This window comes from Seriola aureovittata, chromosome 11 (genome assembly GCF_021018895.1).
Source record: "Seriola aureovittata isolate HTS-2021-v1 ecotype China chromosome 11, ASM2101889v1, whole genome shotgun sequence".
Lineage (NCBI taxonomy): Eukaryota > Metazoa > Chordata > Actinopteri > Carangiformes > Carangidae > Seriola > Seriola aureovittata.
Genome location: NC_079374.1, coordinates 7,071,339 through 7,089,351, shown reverse-complemented (window position 1 = coordinate 7,089,351; position 18,013 = coordinate 7,071,339). Strand labels below are relative to the sequence as shown.

The following is an 18,013-nucleotide window of genomic DNA, read 5'->3' as shown; positions in this document are numbered from 1 at the left end:
ATTAAAGCAGCATAAATTAAATAAATTAAAACATAAATCAATCATAAATTAAATCATACTCTCGTCATAATTTTCTATTTCCAATTGACAATATCACACTGGGTTTTATCCAGCAGAACTGTGCATTCACCTGGTCTGAAGTAACCACAAGGTGCGACTGCATGCTCTTCTTCTATGAATTATGTCACCAAGGGTTTATAGTTGAACAAACTGTTTATCGGTTCGGCCCATTGGGGTCGATTTGGTGTTTAGTATCTGGAGGAGCCAGGAATCGAACCACTGACCTCCCGATTGGTGGACGACCCACTCTCTACCTGAGCCACAGCTAGGTCACGCATCTCATGACCTGTCGGAACATTTCCTTTGTTTCCTTCATTCAGTAACTGATTGTTATTGATTAATTGACTGTAATCTTCCAGCTGGTAAGAAATGGTGGAGCGCACGGTGTTGCTAAAGCCTGCTACGAGAGGGGACGGTGTTAAGAAAAAGACCTGAGATTATAAGTGCTGAGCAGCTGCAGCTTCCAGCGTGTCCAGGCCCACAGCCTCACTGTTATTAATCACAGCCATGGGTTTGGTTGAGCTAGAACTTGCAAAACAGTGAATTTCTCTTCTCAGATGGGTTCTGGGCTGCTTTTCAGGACTCATACATCACATCAGAGCCCGGGAGTCCTGGAGTGGCCCACTGACAACTCTCTCACCGAGGGGCTGATGAGCGGGGTCTACAGTCGCCCCCCATTTTACCTTGCCAATTTCAACAAGTCTCACAACCAGCTCTGGGAGCATCACCGCTCGCCCCGCTGTGAACTACCGTCAGCTCTTTGTGGGCCGGGTGAGAGCTCCACATCTGACCGCGGCTGCAGAGCATCAAGACGGGCCTACAGATGGAGGCTGTCCGACACACAGGATCCAGTGTTCTTCTTCCGTCCTGAGCGCCCCATGCACCCCATTAACACCGGCATCATGCTGACATGCACCGTGACAAACCTCCACCCCCCAAGTCCTCGGTATCTTTCTTCATCTCTGTCTTCCTCTCACTTTGGGACCTGTTAACGCGGCGGCCAACAGAGCTGCACTTCACTGAGGTATCAAATAGGAAATGGGGTTTACTGTATAACCCCCACTTGTCTTTAAAAGCTTGTGTGTGTGTGTGTGTGTGTGTGTGTGTGTGTGTGTGTGTGTGTGTGTGTGTGTGTAGCCAATGTGGGAACACACCACAGCTTGAAACAAAGTGCATATGACCACAGAGAAAACTAGCACACACATGAATGCATATGAACTCAGACAGGACGGTTAAGAAATGCTGCTGTGGATAAAGCAGGAGACAGCGGAGGAGGAAGAGGAGGAAGAGGCAATGTGATAAAAATAAGTAAATAAGAATAGAAGTGTGACTACAGTTCAGTCAAGACTTCGGGCAGTTTTCCTCTTTTTTTTTTTTTTTCCTCGTGGAGAGGGTGTCTGAGGGGGAGAGGAGGGGAAGGCCCAGAAGGAGCGTTTGATTAAATCTGCGGTTGACGTGTGGGACAGGTGAGATTGATGAGGTTCCTCTGAGCTTCACACTGTGCAGAGAGCGGGGGTACAGGAACAGAACGCTGCAGTGTGGCGGGCCAGGGCTCGGGGCCCGCTCGCGCCGTGGGGTCCCTCGGCTGATTAATGGGACTGGAGGCCCTTCAAAAACAGCACTCCCCGCAGACAGGGCCCGACAGTGCTCCAAAAATAACCGGGCAGCCTCCAGCCTCCAGCCTCTAACAGGCTGCAGCTTCTGAAGGATCCAGACTTCAATACAGCCTGAGGGGGGGGGGGGGGGGGGTTAACCAAAAGGAGCAGCGCCTACTCGAGACAGGAAACTGTAATCTGGCTCATTAGAAAAAAATAAACGTTTAATGACTTTTTTAGTTTATGGGAAGCGACAAACACTGACAACTGATATTGTGTCAATAACTGTATCATATTTCCTACCGATGTAATTAGACACAAGAAGAAGAATGTGAGACAGTCAACCTGAAGAAGTTCAAACTTTAACCTATGTGGCACCAAGGCCCACAACAAAACATCTTAATGAAACAGATTTAGAAAATACTGTAGTTAGTACTTGTTAGTGAAGAGTTACAGGTACAGGCTACTGTATCACAACATCAAAACATAACAAGTACTGCACATGCAACCCAGGAAGCCAGGAGTTTATAGACTGAGCAGATCCCAAAACACTGCAGGGTAGTTTACAATACTAGAAAAGTCGTCAGGAAGCCTGCTGGTCACAAGGTCGAGGTTTGTGACTAAGGGTGATCGGGCGTTTGCCTTTAGAGCCCACACACTCTCTCCCTGCTGAAATCAGACGCTCTGAGTCATTAACTTCTCTCTTCACTTATTGTCAGATCCTTTTGCATAATGTTGATATATGATGTTTTTTTATTTATGCTGTTCTTTTCTTTTTATTATCCTCAGGCTCTTTGGTCTTTCTTTCTTATTATTTACATTATTTTTATTATTATCGCAGCAGAAATAATGTTATCCTCTGTTCTGAAAAGGGAACACTAGATCCACAGCGAAGGTCCAGGGAATGTAAGGCTGTATGTATCCGATTGGCCTCTGCAGTGCGTCTCTGGTGCCCCTGCGTTGAGGTGCAGTAAAACTTGAGCTGGATCATCTTTTTCACAGACGACGCGGCGCCTTTTTCTGTCCAACAGTGTTCTCACTGAAATAAATGACACTGTCGAGCCTGTGTTTTTTGCTGCAGCGCTAACGTCCGTCTGAACGCAGCCCAACACTGAAATATTTTCTGCCATCCATCCCACGATAGCTACTGGCTGTCGTCTAAAAAATCAACTAGTCACAAATCAGGCCTGATAAGAGCTCTTTTATTTACAGCGGCTTTCCTAACTCTCTGAGAAAGGACCAGTATCACTGACTGAAACTGTGCTGGAAGTTCAGGTACCAAAGCAGTTTGCCTACAACATGCCCATGATCACATGCAGAGCAGCTGTGTGCAGCTGGAAAGGCCCAGGCTAGCTTAATTTATATGTAACCTTTTTTCCACTGTTAAGATAAACACATTCATGCCAGAGCTACTTGTTTCCACACAGAGGTTCTGTCCAAACTGTTTCAAATAGTTTCATTTAACCACTTCCTTCTCCTTCTGTGTTGACAATGGACATGTTTAATTTTATTTCACTTGTAGGAAACAAATGAGTGACAGGAGAGCTAATAATACCTGAAAAACACGGAAAACTCACAACACAGCAAAAAAAAAAAAAAAACCAGCACACACTTCATAAATTTATCAATATGTAATTATGGTAACACTCAGGGCAAAGCTCCACCAGCCGCCTCTCTGAAGAGTGCAGTCATTTCCTCCTGCTACAGCAGCGTCTGTTCGAGCGCCGCTCAGCGCCGTGATACCAGATACTTGGTAGGTTTTAATCAAAAATGTCAGACGCTAAACTAAAGGCGCTGGATCAGGCACAAACTAAAACATGGGAAAGCGAGTCAGAGTCCCCAGGCAGCACTGTGGGCACATGTCTACAGACCGATTCTGTAATTCAGCTTAGCTTGATTTGAATTTTTTAAAAAGGGAATATGTCGACATATGGGATAGTTTTAAGAAAAGAGTCAGAGTGAGCGCCCTGGCTGGAGAATGACTACGACAGACCTAATTACACAGAGGGGACTGCTGAGAATTAGCGGGCTTTTCTGACAGTTGAAAATAAATAGGGCAGTTAATGAACATCCTCGGAGGGGAGGCCGTGTTTCCTCGCTCTCGCTGGCCTCTCCCATGTGGCGCGGGAGCCGCTCTAATGGTTTTAGCTGACACCCGAGTAAGTGAATTTGGAGCCGAGGAGAACAGAGAGGCAAATTAGAAGTCACTTCCTCTTTCCTGGAGCCCGGGGCTGACATGACTGATATCAGCCAATAACAGGACCACAGGCGAGGGACCCTGTATTTACAGCTGACATGAGCTGGAGGTTAGCGTAAGGCGGTAGACACATTTCAGTTCTAACCAAACACTAACATTCAGAAATTTTAAGTCAATTAATTAAATATTTTGTCCAAATACTAAATAGCTGTTTGTTTTTTTGTCTTCAATAAAGAATAAATTTCATTGGAAATACAAAACTAGAAATACATTATTTATTTTATTATTATTTATTTGCTATCTTGCTATTGCAGAGCAGACATCACTAAATTTGTAAGACAACAAATACGACATTCAAGACCATATTAATCTGATATTATCATCATGTAACATGTAAATTAATGTGCTATGTTTTTTTAGCTTGTCATAGTTATTCGTTTTGACACTTATTAGAAAGAATGGATCCTACATTTCCCATCATGCAACTCAATAGCGCCTTTTATTAAACCGTCCCTGCCTGGTTAACACTCATGTCTTTCAAAATCCATAAGCTCATTATGTAACACGTAGAGTAGCACTGAAGTTAACATATTGCTTTATATACATGTGTGTCCATTTAATGGTTAATAGAAAACTATTTTTAAAAAATCACAGATTAATGAATGAATGAATGAATAATGACAATAACTCGACAGCCACAGTAAAAACCATTCATCTACTGTAGCTGAAAAAACCTTTTCATGTACTGTGAACACAGGCCTGTTTCACCCAGTCAGGATGACTTCCATCTGCTCATGTTTCTCTCTCTTCCTTTAAAGTGTTGTTGTCAAATTACCGCAGGTTATCTCGCTGATATTTACTGTTATGATCACATATTAACAGCGACTTTTAACCACGAGTGACGAGACTTTAAAAAGCGAAACCACAGCTGCCTCACAAACATCTCTCTCACACTTCAAAGCGTCTGACAAAGGTCACACTTCATCTCCGTGTCAGTCCGTTGAGGTTCAGTGACTTTTAGAAACACATTTTCCAGAGCAGAAAAACGTCCAAAAAAGCATCTTGTTTGACGCACATCACACCTCGGTCGCATTGTGAGCGCGCTGGTGTTTGCACTCACCCGTCCACATTTGGAGAAAATTAAAACAAATGAAAACCAACACTTCATTTCTGATGTTATTGCTGGTAATGAAGCACTGCTGTGATGCTTTTTGAGTCCCCCACCCCCCCACCCTTCCTCCCCTCTAGTTGCACACCTCTCCGGCCTCTCCAGAGACGTTGCCTTAACAAAACACAGACGGGACAGCAGTGAACGCACATACTGTATTACAGCTCGTACATCAACCCACAACAGGGCTTTGGGCAGATGGGTGAGGTTTTCGGCTACACTGCAACGCAAGAACCGCTCAATAATTAGCATCGTTGTTGTACTGAAACGCACCGGTTATTCTTACGCGAGCCAGGGGACTCGTTGTTTGCCTTAACACCCCATTTGCTTCACCGAGGCAGCCGTGCAATAATGGGAAACCCTCGGCTGAGTTATAGTGGGCACGTTTTCTTGAATCCACTGAAGTAAAAAGTTACACTCAAGCAGCGCTACTGAGGATATGATGTCACTTGCCAGACGAGGAGAGGAAACTGCACAAAATTAACCCAAGATAGACAAAGAAAAGAAATGTTATGGTCACAAATGAAAGAGGCTAAAGTCGAGGACAAACTATTAGGGGTGATATGTGACATATGAGTTGATTAAAGTAATGGTTGAAACTCATGTAGGAACCATTGAAAAGTCCCACATAAGGAATAAAAAGCTGTGACAGATGTATAATCATGCATTTAATTCATGTGCTTGTTTCTAATGAAGAACCATGATTTACTTCAAATTGCTTTGTTTAGTTCAACTTCAGTTTATGATTTCCTCCATTACCCAGAATGCCTTTCCCCCAGGGATTGGGTGTAACCATGTTTGCTTTCACTCTTTGACTCCCAGCAGCTGACGGTTACTGTTTAGGTTTAACACTGTCGGATGTAAACACCAGAACTTCCTGCGTCAGTCCCACAAGTTTTTCAATGTGTGTTTTATAAATGAGTTTCAAGAGACTGTTAACATTGAAAACAGCGGACTGATCCCACAACCTGCTGAAGACGCTTGAATTCTTTTAATCAATATGCACCAATCAGGTTTTTTCTGGCTACAGAACCAGAAATGTTTTAACACAATCATCAGCAGTTAATGAATCAGTGATTGACTCTTTGTCAGCCAGTTATGACTGTTAATCACTTAGTCATAGACACAGCAGCATATTTGTCCTTACATGATTCTTCTCTTTTTTTTGGTCCTTTGAAGCCAACAATATCAATTGAGAGTTTTATATTAAAAAAAATTAAAATGTATTGGTTGATATTTATTTTTGTACTTGAATACATCCCAAAAAAAGATTTTTTTGATAGGGATCCCTTAGATTTGATTATTACTGAGCCTCGATGACCCTGATGAAGGATGAAACCGTCTAGTGAATAAAGGTGATGGTGCGCTGAAGGACAGCAGAGCGACATGTTTTGATTTTGTTGGACTTACATTAAAGCTCTCACTGGTCTTCATCCCACTGTGTGTGCATTAAAGTAAACTGAATACATTAAAGACATCACAGTGGACTTGGAGAAACTGTAAATGGCTTTTTTTTCCCAGTATTTTTTAAAAAACATTTTATGGGTGGAACAACTAATCGATTAAATGAGGCATAAAGGAAAACATCACACTGCCATATTTAGCATTAGCATGGAGTTATTCACTGTATTTACTGTGCACAGTTGTTTACAAAGGTTTGGCCGAATCTGAGCAAACTTAATATATATTTTGTGATTTCTAAAGTAAATATACGTGAATACAACCTTCACAGAAAACACACTTTTGTGGAAAAGGATTTTGATGTTCTGGATCATGGTTCTGCTGTAGAAACCAGCCTCTCATCACTTTCCTCTTCTAGACTGAATGACGGGACAGAATCTATATCCAGGATCTACTGATATTTAGTGGAATCCATTTTAAGCAGAGCAGTTAATTTTTTCCCCTCATGCTGAACAGTTGGTGCTTTATCCGAACACTGTTTTGGTGTTTGTGGCTAAAGACCTTAATTTTAGCTTCATCTGTCCTCAGCACTTGTTTCAGACTTCAGACTTCTGTAATGAAGTCACAGGTAAAGATTCCTTCTAATGACTCCTCCAGGTAGACCCTGTTACTGCTGCACAGTGACGGCACCACCTGAACCTCACTGCGGCTCCTCTACACTCACATGGAGGTTTTATTTTTGCCTTTCTGTCCAACAGACCTGAAGTTTAATCTGAAAATCAGATCATGAAATAAGAAGGTAACAGCACATTAGCATTTGAAGAATGGTTCATTTTCATGTCTGTTTTCTGCAGGGTTGTACTTACATCTGCAAAGTCCTGCCTTGCTTCTGCACACATCTGTATATTGAGATGATTAACAGCTGACATGTTGGTATTCTCCTTTACCAACAGCTCACCTCCTCTGCACTACAGTCTGGTAACACGCCTGTTCCCACTACTAAACAACTTCAACAGCTTGTTTATCGAAAGAGGAATAAACTAATGACCTGCAGTCGGTTTTCATCCGGACACAAACACCAACATCACTCAGTTTTAAAGCAACTCTGAGAACTGCGTTGAATAAACATGAATTCTTCACGTATGAAGCAGAAACTGGATTAAACTCTGTAAACAGGGAGAGTAAATTAACGAGACCAACCCCAGGATCGTTTCACTGTCCCCAAGCTGCCGAACTGAAGCGGTTGTTTTTTCCTGATTCGAGCTGAAACACAAACGTGAATCTCTCGGTTTAGAAAATGTTTTCACGCACCTTGTTTTCGGGACCGGCTCCAGCGCAGAGACACCTTCTAGGAGAGTTAAACTTCTGAATGAATCTGAAGACATGTCTCAAGTTAGTCCGCACGGGGAGCGCCATTTTTCATCGTGACGTCAGACTACGGCGGCTTTGAAAGGACAAAAGAGATAAACGCGTTTCAGCTAAGGGCAGGATGTGACAGGACCAAGGACATAGTGTGTCAACGCCAGCAATAACATGTCATGGACGTTTTTAATCAGGGTGTAAAAGTAATTGTGGACTAATAAGGTCTATTGTTACCATGACAACACCACTTAATTTTCCTTACCTGATTCTTTCCAATAGATAAATTTGTTTGCTTCCATTTTTCCCTGCCTACCTTTTTAGTAGAACAATATAAAATACTGATAATAACATACAGCACTGTGCAAAAGTTTAAGGCACTAAAAGTAAAGTGAGGATGTTTTTAAAAATAATAATAATAATGCCATGAATTGCTGTTATTATCAGTTAACTTTATAACAGAAAAAACTAAATCAAATCAACATTGGGTGTGTACACCAATGTGTGGGGAGAGATATTAGCAGGTAAATCAAACTGTAACCTTTACAAATGAGGGGAAAACAAAAATAGGACTTTGTAAAGTGAGAATAAACCCAAACCTCAGTGGAAATTTCAGCCTTGGACAGAACGTTGTGCCATTTTTAACTCATTTAGTTTACATGTCATTAACTTAGAACAATAAATGCTAAGATGGTCATAGTGGTCATGCTAAGGAAACCTAAAATGTTCATTATTATGTCAATAAATAAGACTATATGAAATGAATAATCATTTGAATAAATATAGGAAACATATATAACAATATAAAAGTGAAATTGTGATGTATTACAATACATCTTTTGCTGCTTCTTTTCACAAAATGTGTTTAATCCAGATGTTTTTTCTTTCAATTCCAGCTATTTGTATTCAAAAACAAACTTTTTCAAACATCTGTTGTTGCTTCATCTTTTCACCTTTTTATTCCAATGACCATTTTGTTTCCTGACGCCACGTTTCATCACCGTTTGTCTGTCAATCAGAACGAGCACAGAGCCAGTTATGTGATTGGCTAACAGTTTGGTCTGAAATATTATGCAGCCAATTACATAACAAAGATTTATTTCATTCAGAATCTCGTTTATTAGTTTAATGGTGAACACTTTGGGTGTCCACACCAGGACGGTCCAGGAAAACAAAAAAAGAGAGAATTACCTCGTCTCTGCCTTGTCCTCTGTCCTTGTCCTAAGAAAAAAGGACATGAAGAGGTTAGAAACATGCAGAAAGTTACAGATTTTAGCGTTTTATGAATTACACTGGACACATATAAGCTATACTCTGGATCACTGATTGATAAAACAGAAATAATAAGTCTTGAAATCCAATTGACTTTGTTTTTGTACTCGTCTGGTGGCCTTTTTCTATGAAACTCCACTCTTCTCTATAAAGTGCAGTGCAGAAACACCACAGTCATTATCTCTTAGCACCAATAAAATGGAGACAGGAACGGAAAAAAAACAAGGATCTTGCAGACAGCTGCTTAAATTCATCTTTTCAGAAACCACTGGCTTTTCAAACTGAAAACAACTCAGGGTCTTCGACTCTCTTTGCTGAACTGTACACCAGCTGCCTGCACTGTATGGAAGAGGAAGATATGCAGTAACACACACCGCCACATGCACTGTAGGCTATAGAAATGCATCAGACATGTGCGGTTTCCTCATTGTCAGGGGGTCTCTATGTTAATTGGGTGGTGTTGTGTCTAGCCCCGCCGCTTCCTCAACAACCCAACTTTCCCAGGGAGCAGCTGCAGAACTGCTCTCCTCCATACCTTCCCTCATTGCAAAGTGGCGATATAGATACTATAAGTGATTACTCTACATGCTGGGTAAGGTTACAGTATGTTTGCAGGGCACACTGGCTGCTCACAGTCCTTGAGACCTCTTGTTTTTCAAAACATCTGCTGCTGATTTTTTTTTTTCTCCCCCTCCACCTTTTTGCATCTGGTTGCATTTGCAGCACAAAATACAGACTATCATTCCATATTCATTATTATTTCCCGAGGCGCTGAGCTCTTTCTTTGGTGCGTCAGATTTAGAGACCTGAGCCGTTATGTTCTCTCACGCCTGGGTGATGGGAGATTTGGTCGCTGGAGCAAAAAGCGGCTGGTGGGAGATGGGTTTATATGCTTGCTCTTTGTGTGTGTGTGTGTGTGTGTGTGTGTGTGTGTGTGTGTGTGTGTGTAAGCCTTCAGCTCCTGTTTCCTGGCCACCCAGTAGAGGCTGGTCCTCCTGCGCTTCATCTCCTCTCTTCCCTCTCTCTGCCTCCTCCTCCTCCTCGTCCCTTGTTTTTTTTCTGTGAGAAAAGAGAAAAGTTCTGCTTTTAGTTTCTTTGAGTCAAATGATTAATCATTCTGGGTAATACATTATGTATCAGTGGCGCGCTGTGAGGTCAGCATGGTAGAGATAAGGCCTCCTCAGGGGGCTCGGGGCAAAAATGAGCTGCTGGTTTGTTGTGAGGTAATTTGACTGTAAATATATTCTTGTAGGAATATGCAGCATGTAAGTACAAAACCAGAATTAACACAAACCAGTTGGCACTGCACGTCTGTAACATTTGGGGACCCTGCAGTTCTGGTTCTGGTGGTCTGTGAAATGGACACCGGATCTAAGTATCTGCCCTGAAATTAGCAGGTTTGTGGCGCAGTCAAAGTCATTGTTCATTAAAATGTAATCACGTATTAGTAAATCCAAATAAGTGCTTGAGACATTTTCAGTAAAAAAATCCTTCTTACATGTCATTTCCAGTCATAAGAACTGTGTTGAAGAAATGTAATTTTACGATACATTAAACAATTTAAATGAATTTTACATCCGTAGAAAATGATGAATTGGCGTCCTGAAATTAATACAATCAATATGATAAAATATCTAGAAAACTATTACTTTAAATAAAGAAAAAATGTATTTTCTGAAAAAATGTAAAAATGTGTTAACGTTATCGTAAAACGTCATTAAATAAAGATAATTTAAATCGTCTGTGTGTTAAACTTGTGTCTCACAGAACAGTTTCATAGTTGTTTGATTATTCTAATGAAATGAGTGAAAACTGGTTCAGTTTGTTTCTTTCAGATCATGGATCCACAGCATATTCCTCTATTTACTATTGGGGGGCACCAATATCAGAAATGATAAACTCCCACTTATATTGGCTTTAAATCAATATTAAAATAGTACTAACAGTAAAAAAATATAAATATTATCACTGTGCAGCGGAGGATACAGAGCTACCAAACACAATGCCTCAGTGTCATGCTACAGCAGTCAGACGCAGAATGATGTAACTGTCATATACAGTGTTGATATTGAGCCTTATAATGTTTTTAGGATGTAAATATGTCGGTTTTTTTCTTTCTTCTTCACTGGGAATTAAAGTGTTAAAAAGTGTCCATCACTCAGTTTGAAGAAGAGAAGAAGAAACAGAAACTCAGCAGTCTGATCTCCAGAGAGGAGAGAGAGGCCGTCCAGGTGATGAGTGAAGACGTTGTGTTTTCATCACAAATCCTCTCTCCTTTCACCATCAGGGTTGATTCATTCTTCATCCTCATCTGCCTCTCTGCACTTCCTCCTCCTCCTCCACTCCAACTTCACACCTTCAACCCTTTTCTCACTTTCAGTCTGGATAATTGTCACCAATTGTCTTCTTCCTCTCCTTCTCCTCTTCCTCCTCCTCCTAATTCTCATCATCCTCCTCATCTTTATTTTCCCTCTTCTTTCTCCATCGTTTACTCCTCCATGTCCTCCTTGTATGATGACATTTAAGCCATGTAAGTTTACATGTACGCAGACACTTTGTATGAATATATACATTATACATCTATGCAGATATATACACACTTGTGTCTAACTGCTATCCAACACACACACACACACACACACACACACACACACACACACACACACACACACACACACACACACACACACACACACACACACACACACACACACACACACACACACACTCTGCAGCAGCCCTCCTGAGACGAGGAGAGATGGTGGTAGGAAAGTCCGGCTGGTGGCGACCAACACCCCACCTGTCATAATACAGCCAGGCAAGGCATGATGGGAGGGTGAGGGGGCGGGGCTGCTGAGTGAGGGGCCAGAAATGTGTGAACGTGTGTGAGTGTGTGTGTGTGTGTGTGTGTTTCCTAGACTCTGGATCCTGATGCTGAAAGACAGGATCTCCCCTCTGACATTGTAGGCATTAGGAGCCCACAGGACGTCCACCACCCAAGTGGATGGATGGATGGACGGATGGATGGATGGATGGATGGATGGACGGATGGATGGATGGATTGACGGATGGACGGATGGATGGAATGACGGATGGACGGACAGACAAACAGAACAACATGTGTCTGTATGGATAAGCAAGCGACCAGATGTACAGACAGATGATTCGAAGGCGAGCAGGACAGAATCTGGCTGAAGGGATAAAAAAATAACAAAGTGTGATACTTCGCAGACCAGAGAATGTGTCAGTGATTGAATTGCCGGGGCCGACCGCACACAGCCTGCAGCGCTGCTCCTTCACCGGCCCGCTGTTCTCAGAGTGGGAAGCCTCAGCAATCATAATAAACACTCAGGACAAAGTATTTTGTGTAAAGCGATGTTTTCTTCCCCAAGGAGGATCTGGATTTCATTACTAATCTGTGTGACTATGCATGTGCACAAGAGTGTGTCTGTATGTATGTCTCTACTCAGGGTTGGGCAATATAACGATATATACCAGACTTTACTGCTCTGTTTCTACTGAGGTCGCTATCATTTTAATATCTGTCAGTGCTGCAGATTATTCTGCTTCCTTCATCAGTGTGAGGAAACACCCCGACCTCATTATTTCATCTAATGGTTTCTCAATTGACTTTCTAGTCAGTTTATCTCCATATATGTCACTATTAATGATTAAAACTACACAGGTCAAATAAAAATTAATCAAATCTATTTTGGATGGCAGACAATTCTGATTTTTTTCAGTTGTTTAAGAAGCAAAAACGTCTGAGATCAGCAGAATCTCAGATGTGAGGATTTACTGTTTCTTCCTTTTTTCTAATCCATGGAAAATGAATCTTAAGAGTTTTGGACAATATATCTAATCATAAATATATTCTTGATGACTGTGTGATATTTTATAGACTAAACAATTTGACTGATTAGAAGAAATAATTTAGAAGTGAATAATAATGAGTATAATCATCATTCAGAGCCTGAATAATGCGTCTGTATTTCCCACTCTTACCTTATTATAACTGACATTATTCAGAGCTCGATAACTTGGTGGATTACAAATTCACCAATTCAATACTACATTTTTTTTTCCAATGTACAGAATCATAGATTATACATGAGGACAGCACAGATTTTGTTTTGGCCCCTGAGGGTCTGATTCACCAGACAGAAGACTGTACACTGTAAATAATGTACATGATTATCTCATCATTATTTCTTACAGTCAAGCCTGAACTCTGAACTCCTACAACATCGACTCTCCGCTTGGTTTTTTAACAGCGACTTCCAACCACAGACATGGACCCTGACTCCAACCGCAGTTTCCCAGCAGACACTGATGTAGAGCGAGTGTCAGAGCGTCTGATGTGACATCACTGACGTGTCAGAGGTCACCTGACAGCAGCGTGCAGTGGACACCACAGAGCATCAACAAACAGGCACAGAAAGCACGTCTGTTTTTCCTCCTCCTCCTTTGTGATCACTGCATATTATAAAGGCGGGAGGAAGGTCTTTAGGTCTGTTTCTATTTTCATTCATTTTTTATATTTCAGATGCTGATGACCTGGTTTAAATGAAGGAGGAATGATTCTAGTGGACGTGTATCCAAATATTTCACTCTAACATTTCCAAAATTTCACTTGACAGACCCAAAAGTGGTGAAAAGGTCAAAGTAAAGGAAAACCTAAAAATGATCACATAGAAAAAGAATCATAATTATTATTTATAGTCATAATAAATAAAAAAAAAGATAAAATCATTAAGATAAGCTTCACTGACACAATCAAACAATTAACTTAAATTAAATAATTCATCAAATAATTCATGTCACAGTGACATACTTAGACATGTATGTTTTAAGTATGTTTTCTTGTTTCACTCTCTCATTTGTCCTGATCTCCCTCTGTGTGCTGTCAGTCACACACAGACACCGTGTGTGTTTGAACAGAGAGGTATCGGCCTACAGATGTAGTGTGTGTGTGTGTGTGTGTGTGTAGCTGGGGGTTTACAGTGGGGGTAGTGGGGTCCCTCAGGGAGGCAGTCAGTTTCAGCACCTTGTCTCATTGCCTGTTGTAGTGTTGACAGAACGAGAGCAGGGGGTTAGACCGGGTGAAACAGAATTACAAAAGATCAAAAGGACATTTCCTCAACTTCAGCATGAATATCATTATTATCATTATTGTTATTATTATTGTATTAATATTTGTATTAGTCCCACCTGTGTTTGACAAATCAAAAGTCTATCTATCTAAACGTTACATGTAACTCATTTAATGTTTTACCATGTTCATGTCTGAGTCTCTTTTCTTTCAGTTCCTAAGCTCAATAGAAACCTTTGCTGAAGCAGCTGCCAACAGACAGTTAGTGCTCAAGTCAAAGGGAGCGAACATAAATCGTAGTGTGTTGAACACTTGCAGTGTTTAAAACATTAAAAACAGCAGTGTGTCATTTCAGAACAATGATCCAGTTGTGCTGAATAACCCACAGAATGAAACTCCTCACTGGCGCTTCTCTGAACAAACAATCCCCATCATTGGATTTTTCTTGAGGATAATGTTAGACGCACTGCTGCTGATATTTGTAATGAAAATGTTTTATTGTTGTGAACTGCACAAACAAAACTCTATTCACCACCTCTGTGTTAGTCTCTTGGCAGATATCTCAACAGTATGTGTGGGAAAAAACTTGCAAGCTTAGATACAGGTGAAAAATATCCGTTTATATATTTGATGAACTAAGAAACTTTACATTAACTGACTGTGGTGCAACTCACTGAAATGTAATGAATGAAAAACTGCTGACTCACTGCTAAACTGGCTTTCATAATAACTCATAACCAACCATGACCTTGTCCTTCATTGTAGTTTGATATAATAAGCAGATGGAAAAAGGAGTAGCTAATGTTTCTGTGATGTTTCTCACGTGTGCGTCGTCTGTTTCCTGGGCCCAGAATAAAAGACATTTATTTAAGTCAACAAAAACTGACCAGAGCGTGTGTTTTTTTTTATTTCACCTCTGATGTAAACAAATGAGTCCAATAATAGTTTCTATCTGATGCCAGTGCTGTCAGAATTGCTTCTTAAACTTATTTCTCATTGTCCTGTTGCTTCCTGTCACGAGGAAGATGTCCCTCCTCCTCTTCGAGCGATCGCAGCTTCGCAACGCAAATAAAAGTCACGACAAAGGCATCTGCTCAGTCTGAACGCTGTGATGCGAGTACACATGCACACACACTGTATGTCGGTAGAGTGTACTTAAAATCCACCATTAGCCGTTTAGCACAAAGAAGAAAAGTGTAACTGAGAGCTGTGTGTAGTTTGTCTGCTGTGTGTTCTGGGGGTTTCCAGCACAAAGTCTCTGACGGAGCTGAGGCCACAGTAAAGTGTCAAAACTGATGAAGACTGCAGAGCAGGAGCGAGTGTGTGTATCTGCATACACACGCATTGAGTGTGTGTGTGAATGCATGGATGTCTGCTGTATGAGTGTTTATTACCCGTTTCCAAAATAACATAGGGATCGGGGGATGAGTGGATGCCAGTGTAGCGTGAAATCAGAGCCAGATCCTACAATCCATCAGCGCCGGGGTCCATCAGAAGATGACTGACATCGGAAGATGGAGACTTTCTCCTGATTCCACCGCAGCACAGACCCGGTCATTAGTCAGCCTGACAACGCTCATTTATTCCCTGTGAAGTGAGAAATAATGACTGTCTCTTTGGATATGAACGTCCTCTCTCTCCCATCTCCCCCACTCCTCCCCCACAAACAGCCCACCAAAGAAACTAGAAGTCACGCAGACAAACTCAATTTGGATGACAGTCGTTCCTTGTTTTCCCTGTAGTGTAATTCCTCCAGACTGCACTGATCCCAGAGTCAGATGCCTCTCGATTTGGTCATCTTTTCCTCCTTTTAATAACACGAAGCAAAAATAAAACTTGTGTCACTTTAAATGAGATGCACTCCTCTACAAAGTCATGCAAAGAAACTCAGTTGGGTTTAAATATTTTAGTCTTTTTTTGATTTATCTGTTTCTTCAGTCGACGCTTTCATGTAATTTCAGCGTTTTTCTCTGGTTTTAATAACAAAGACATTATAACAAAGACATGAAAAGTATTTCATTCTTCAAGTAGACTTGTGTAGAACACACACACACACACACACACACACACACACACACACACACACACACACACACACACACACACACACACACAAATGTGAATTTGCTGCGGGTACGACGACTTCCTCCCACAGTTCAAACACATGCAGTTTAGTTTAACTGGCGACTCTAAATTGCCTGTAGGTGAGAAATTTTTCTGTTGTTTTTCTGTTGAATGATAAGTTAGAATTATATTATGTATGTGGTCATTAAACGCATATTTAACATCCTGTTGCAGGCTTCACATTTTCAGACATTAAAAACTGAAGTGGTTAGCTACAGCTGCTTGTTGTCATTTCAACAAATCAGCCTTATGTTTCAGACACTAACATCATTTTTAATTTGTAAATCTACCACCGTTATAACTGTGAGCTTCATAACTGCTGTGCTCGGATGCAAAGCGTTCCAGCAGTAACTGAGGAAGGAGATACTTCAAATCAAAACACAGTCCTGCTCCAAACTAGACAACTGTGCAACATAAATAAGACATTTTTTGTTTTTGTCTGTGTCTAGTAAAATACACACACGCATGCGCACGGTATGAACCCGTGCTCAATATACACTGGCCTACACATGTGCGTCTTCACGATGCTGCGTGACCCTCAGATATGTGCTAACACAGAGTAATGAAAGCCTGAACCAATAAATGATTTAATCATTAAAGACTGGCAGCGCGGGCCAAAGAAAACCCTGATCTCCAAATGTGACCTTGTTATCCTGTTAGCTTGTGTGTGTGTGTGTGTGTGTGTTTGCATATATCGCCTGTTTTCCCTTGAACTTGATGACTGATTAAGAGCTAGAACACTGAATAAACATACAAATATGTGTGTGTGTGTGTGTTTGTCCGTGCATGTGCGTGCGTGCGTGCGTGCGTGCGTGCGTGCGTGCGTGCGTGCGTGTGTGTGTGTGTGTGTGTGTGTGTGCTCTCAGCAGCCACTAAAAGCAGCCACAACATTATAACACCTAATTTACTCTCATTTAATAGCAGGAAGGAGTGAAGGAGAGGTCGATGGTATTTGCTCTACATGCAAATGTGAAACACACTCTATTCTGTTTCAGGAAGCTGCTTCAGATGAACACATCTGAGAGAACTACACCCAGGAGGCTAGGTGCAAAACTGGCTCCAATATCTTGACTTTTTTTCTGAGGAGACGTTTTATAGTTTTGACATTTGATGTTTTAATCGTGAGCAGCTTGCAGGGAGGTAACGGGCAGGAGCTGAAGGACACTCTGACAGGATGGATGGATGGTGATGGTTATAGGACAGGCTCTGTTCCCACAGCAATCACAAAGGTTTCATCTGGTTTTTAAAACCACAATGCCAACACCCACATCCACAGCATGGAGAGTTGAAAGGGTTCTTTAAAGCAGAGAAAATAGGCCTCACGTCCTGATTTGCTATGACTTCACTGGAAGTCAGAGCCCAAACCTCCCACCATCAGAGGCGGCATTAACCAATAAGCTATCAGTTATTACTATATTTACAGTTACTGATTTCGTTTTACTGTAGTGTACTCAAGTAACACACACCATGTGGGCTGCAGGCTAATATGTGCTCCTGCAAACATACATGTGAATGCATTTTTGTGTGATCAGGATAAGGTTTATATTATATATCAGGTGGCCTTTTCTTAAAGTGTAACTATGTGTGTGTCCTGTTTTGTCCTGTTAACCATTTACTCTGCTGCTTTTACTGTTAAGCTCTTTGTTAAGAAAAGCTCTATAGATACAAAGTTGCTATTAAAGTTATTATCATTGTTTTTGATTCATAACAAAAGCATGACGATAATCACTTGCAATGTACACCAT

The 18,013-nt window shown here is 41.3% G+C and overlaps 1 protein-coding gene across 5 annotated transcripts in view; it reads right to left on the bottom strand.

Annotated features, from left to right (window-relative positions):
* Window positions 1–18,013, bottom strand: part of wars2 (tryptophanyl tRNA synthetase 2, mitochondrial) — a 66,208-nt gene that overhangs the window by 14,852 nt on the left and 33,343 nt on the right. For all 5 annotated transcript variants that reach the window (XM_056389893.1, XM_056389892.1, XM_056389894.1 and 2 more), the window contains 4 exons: window positions 15,539–15,731; window positions 14,055–14,112; window positions 8,972–10,111; window positions 7,733–7,865 (listed from right to left, as the gene is read on the bottom strand). In XM_056389893.1, coding sequence (XP_056245868.1) covers window positions 7,733–7,837 — 105 coding nt within the window. In that variant the 5' untranslated portion in view covers window positions 7,838–7,865; window positions 8,972–10,111; window positions 14,055–14,112; window positions 15,539–15,731. The remainder of the gene's footprint in view (window positions 1–7,732; window positions 7,866–8,971; window positions 10,112–14,054; window positions 14,113–15,538; window positions 15,732–18,013) is intronic.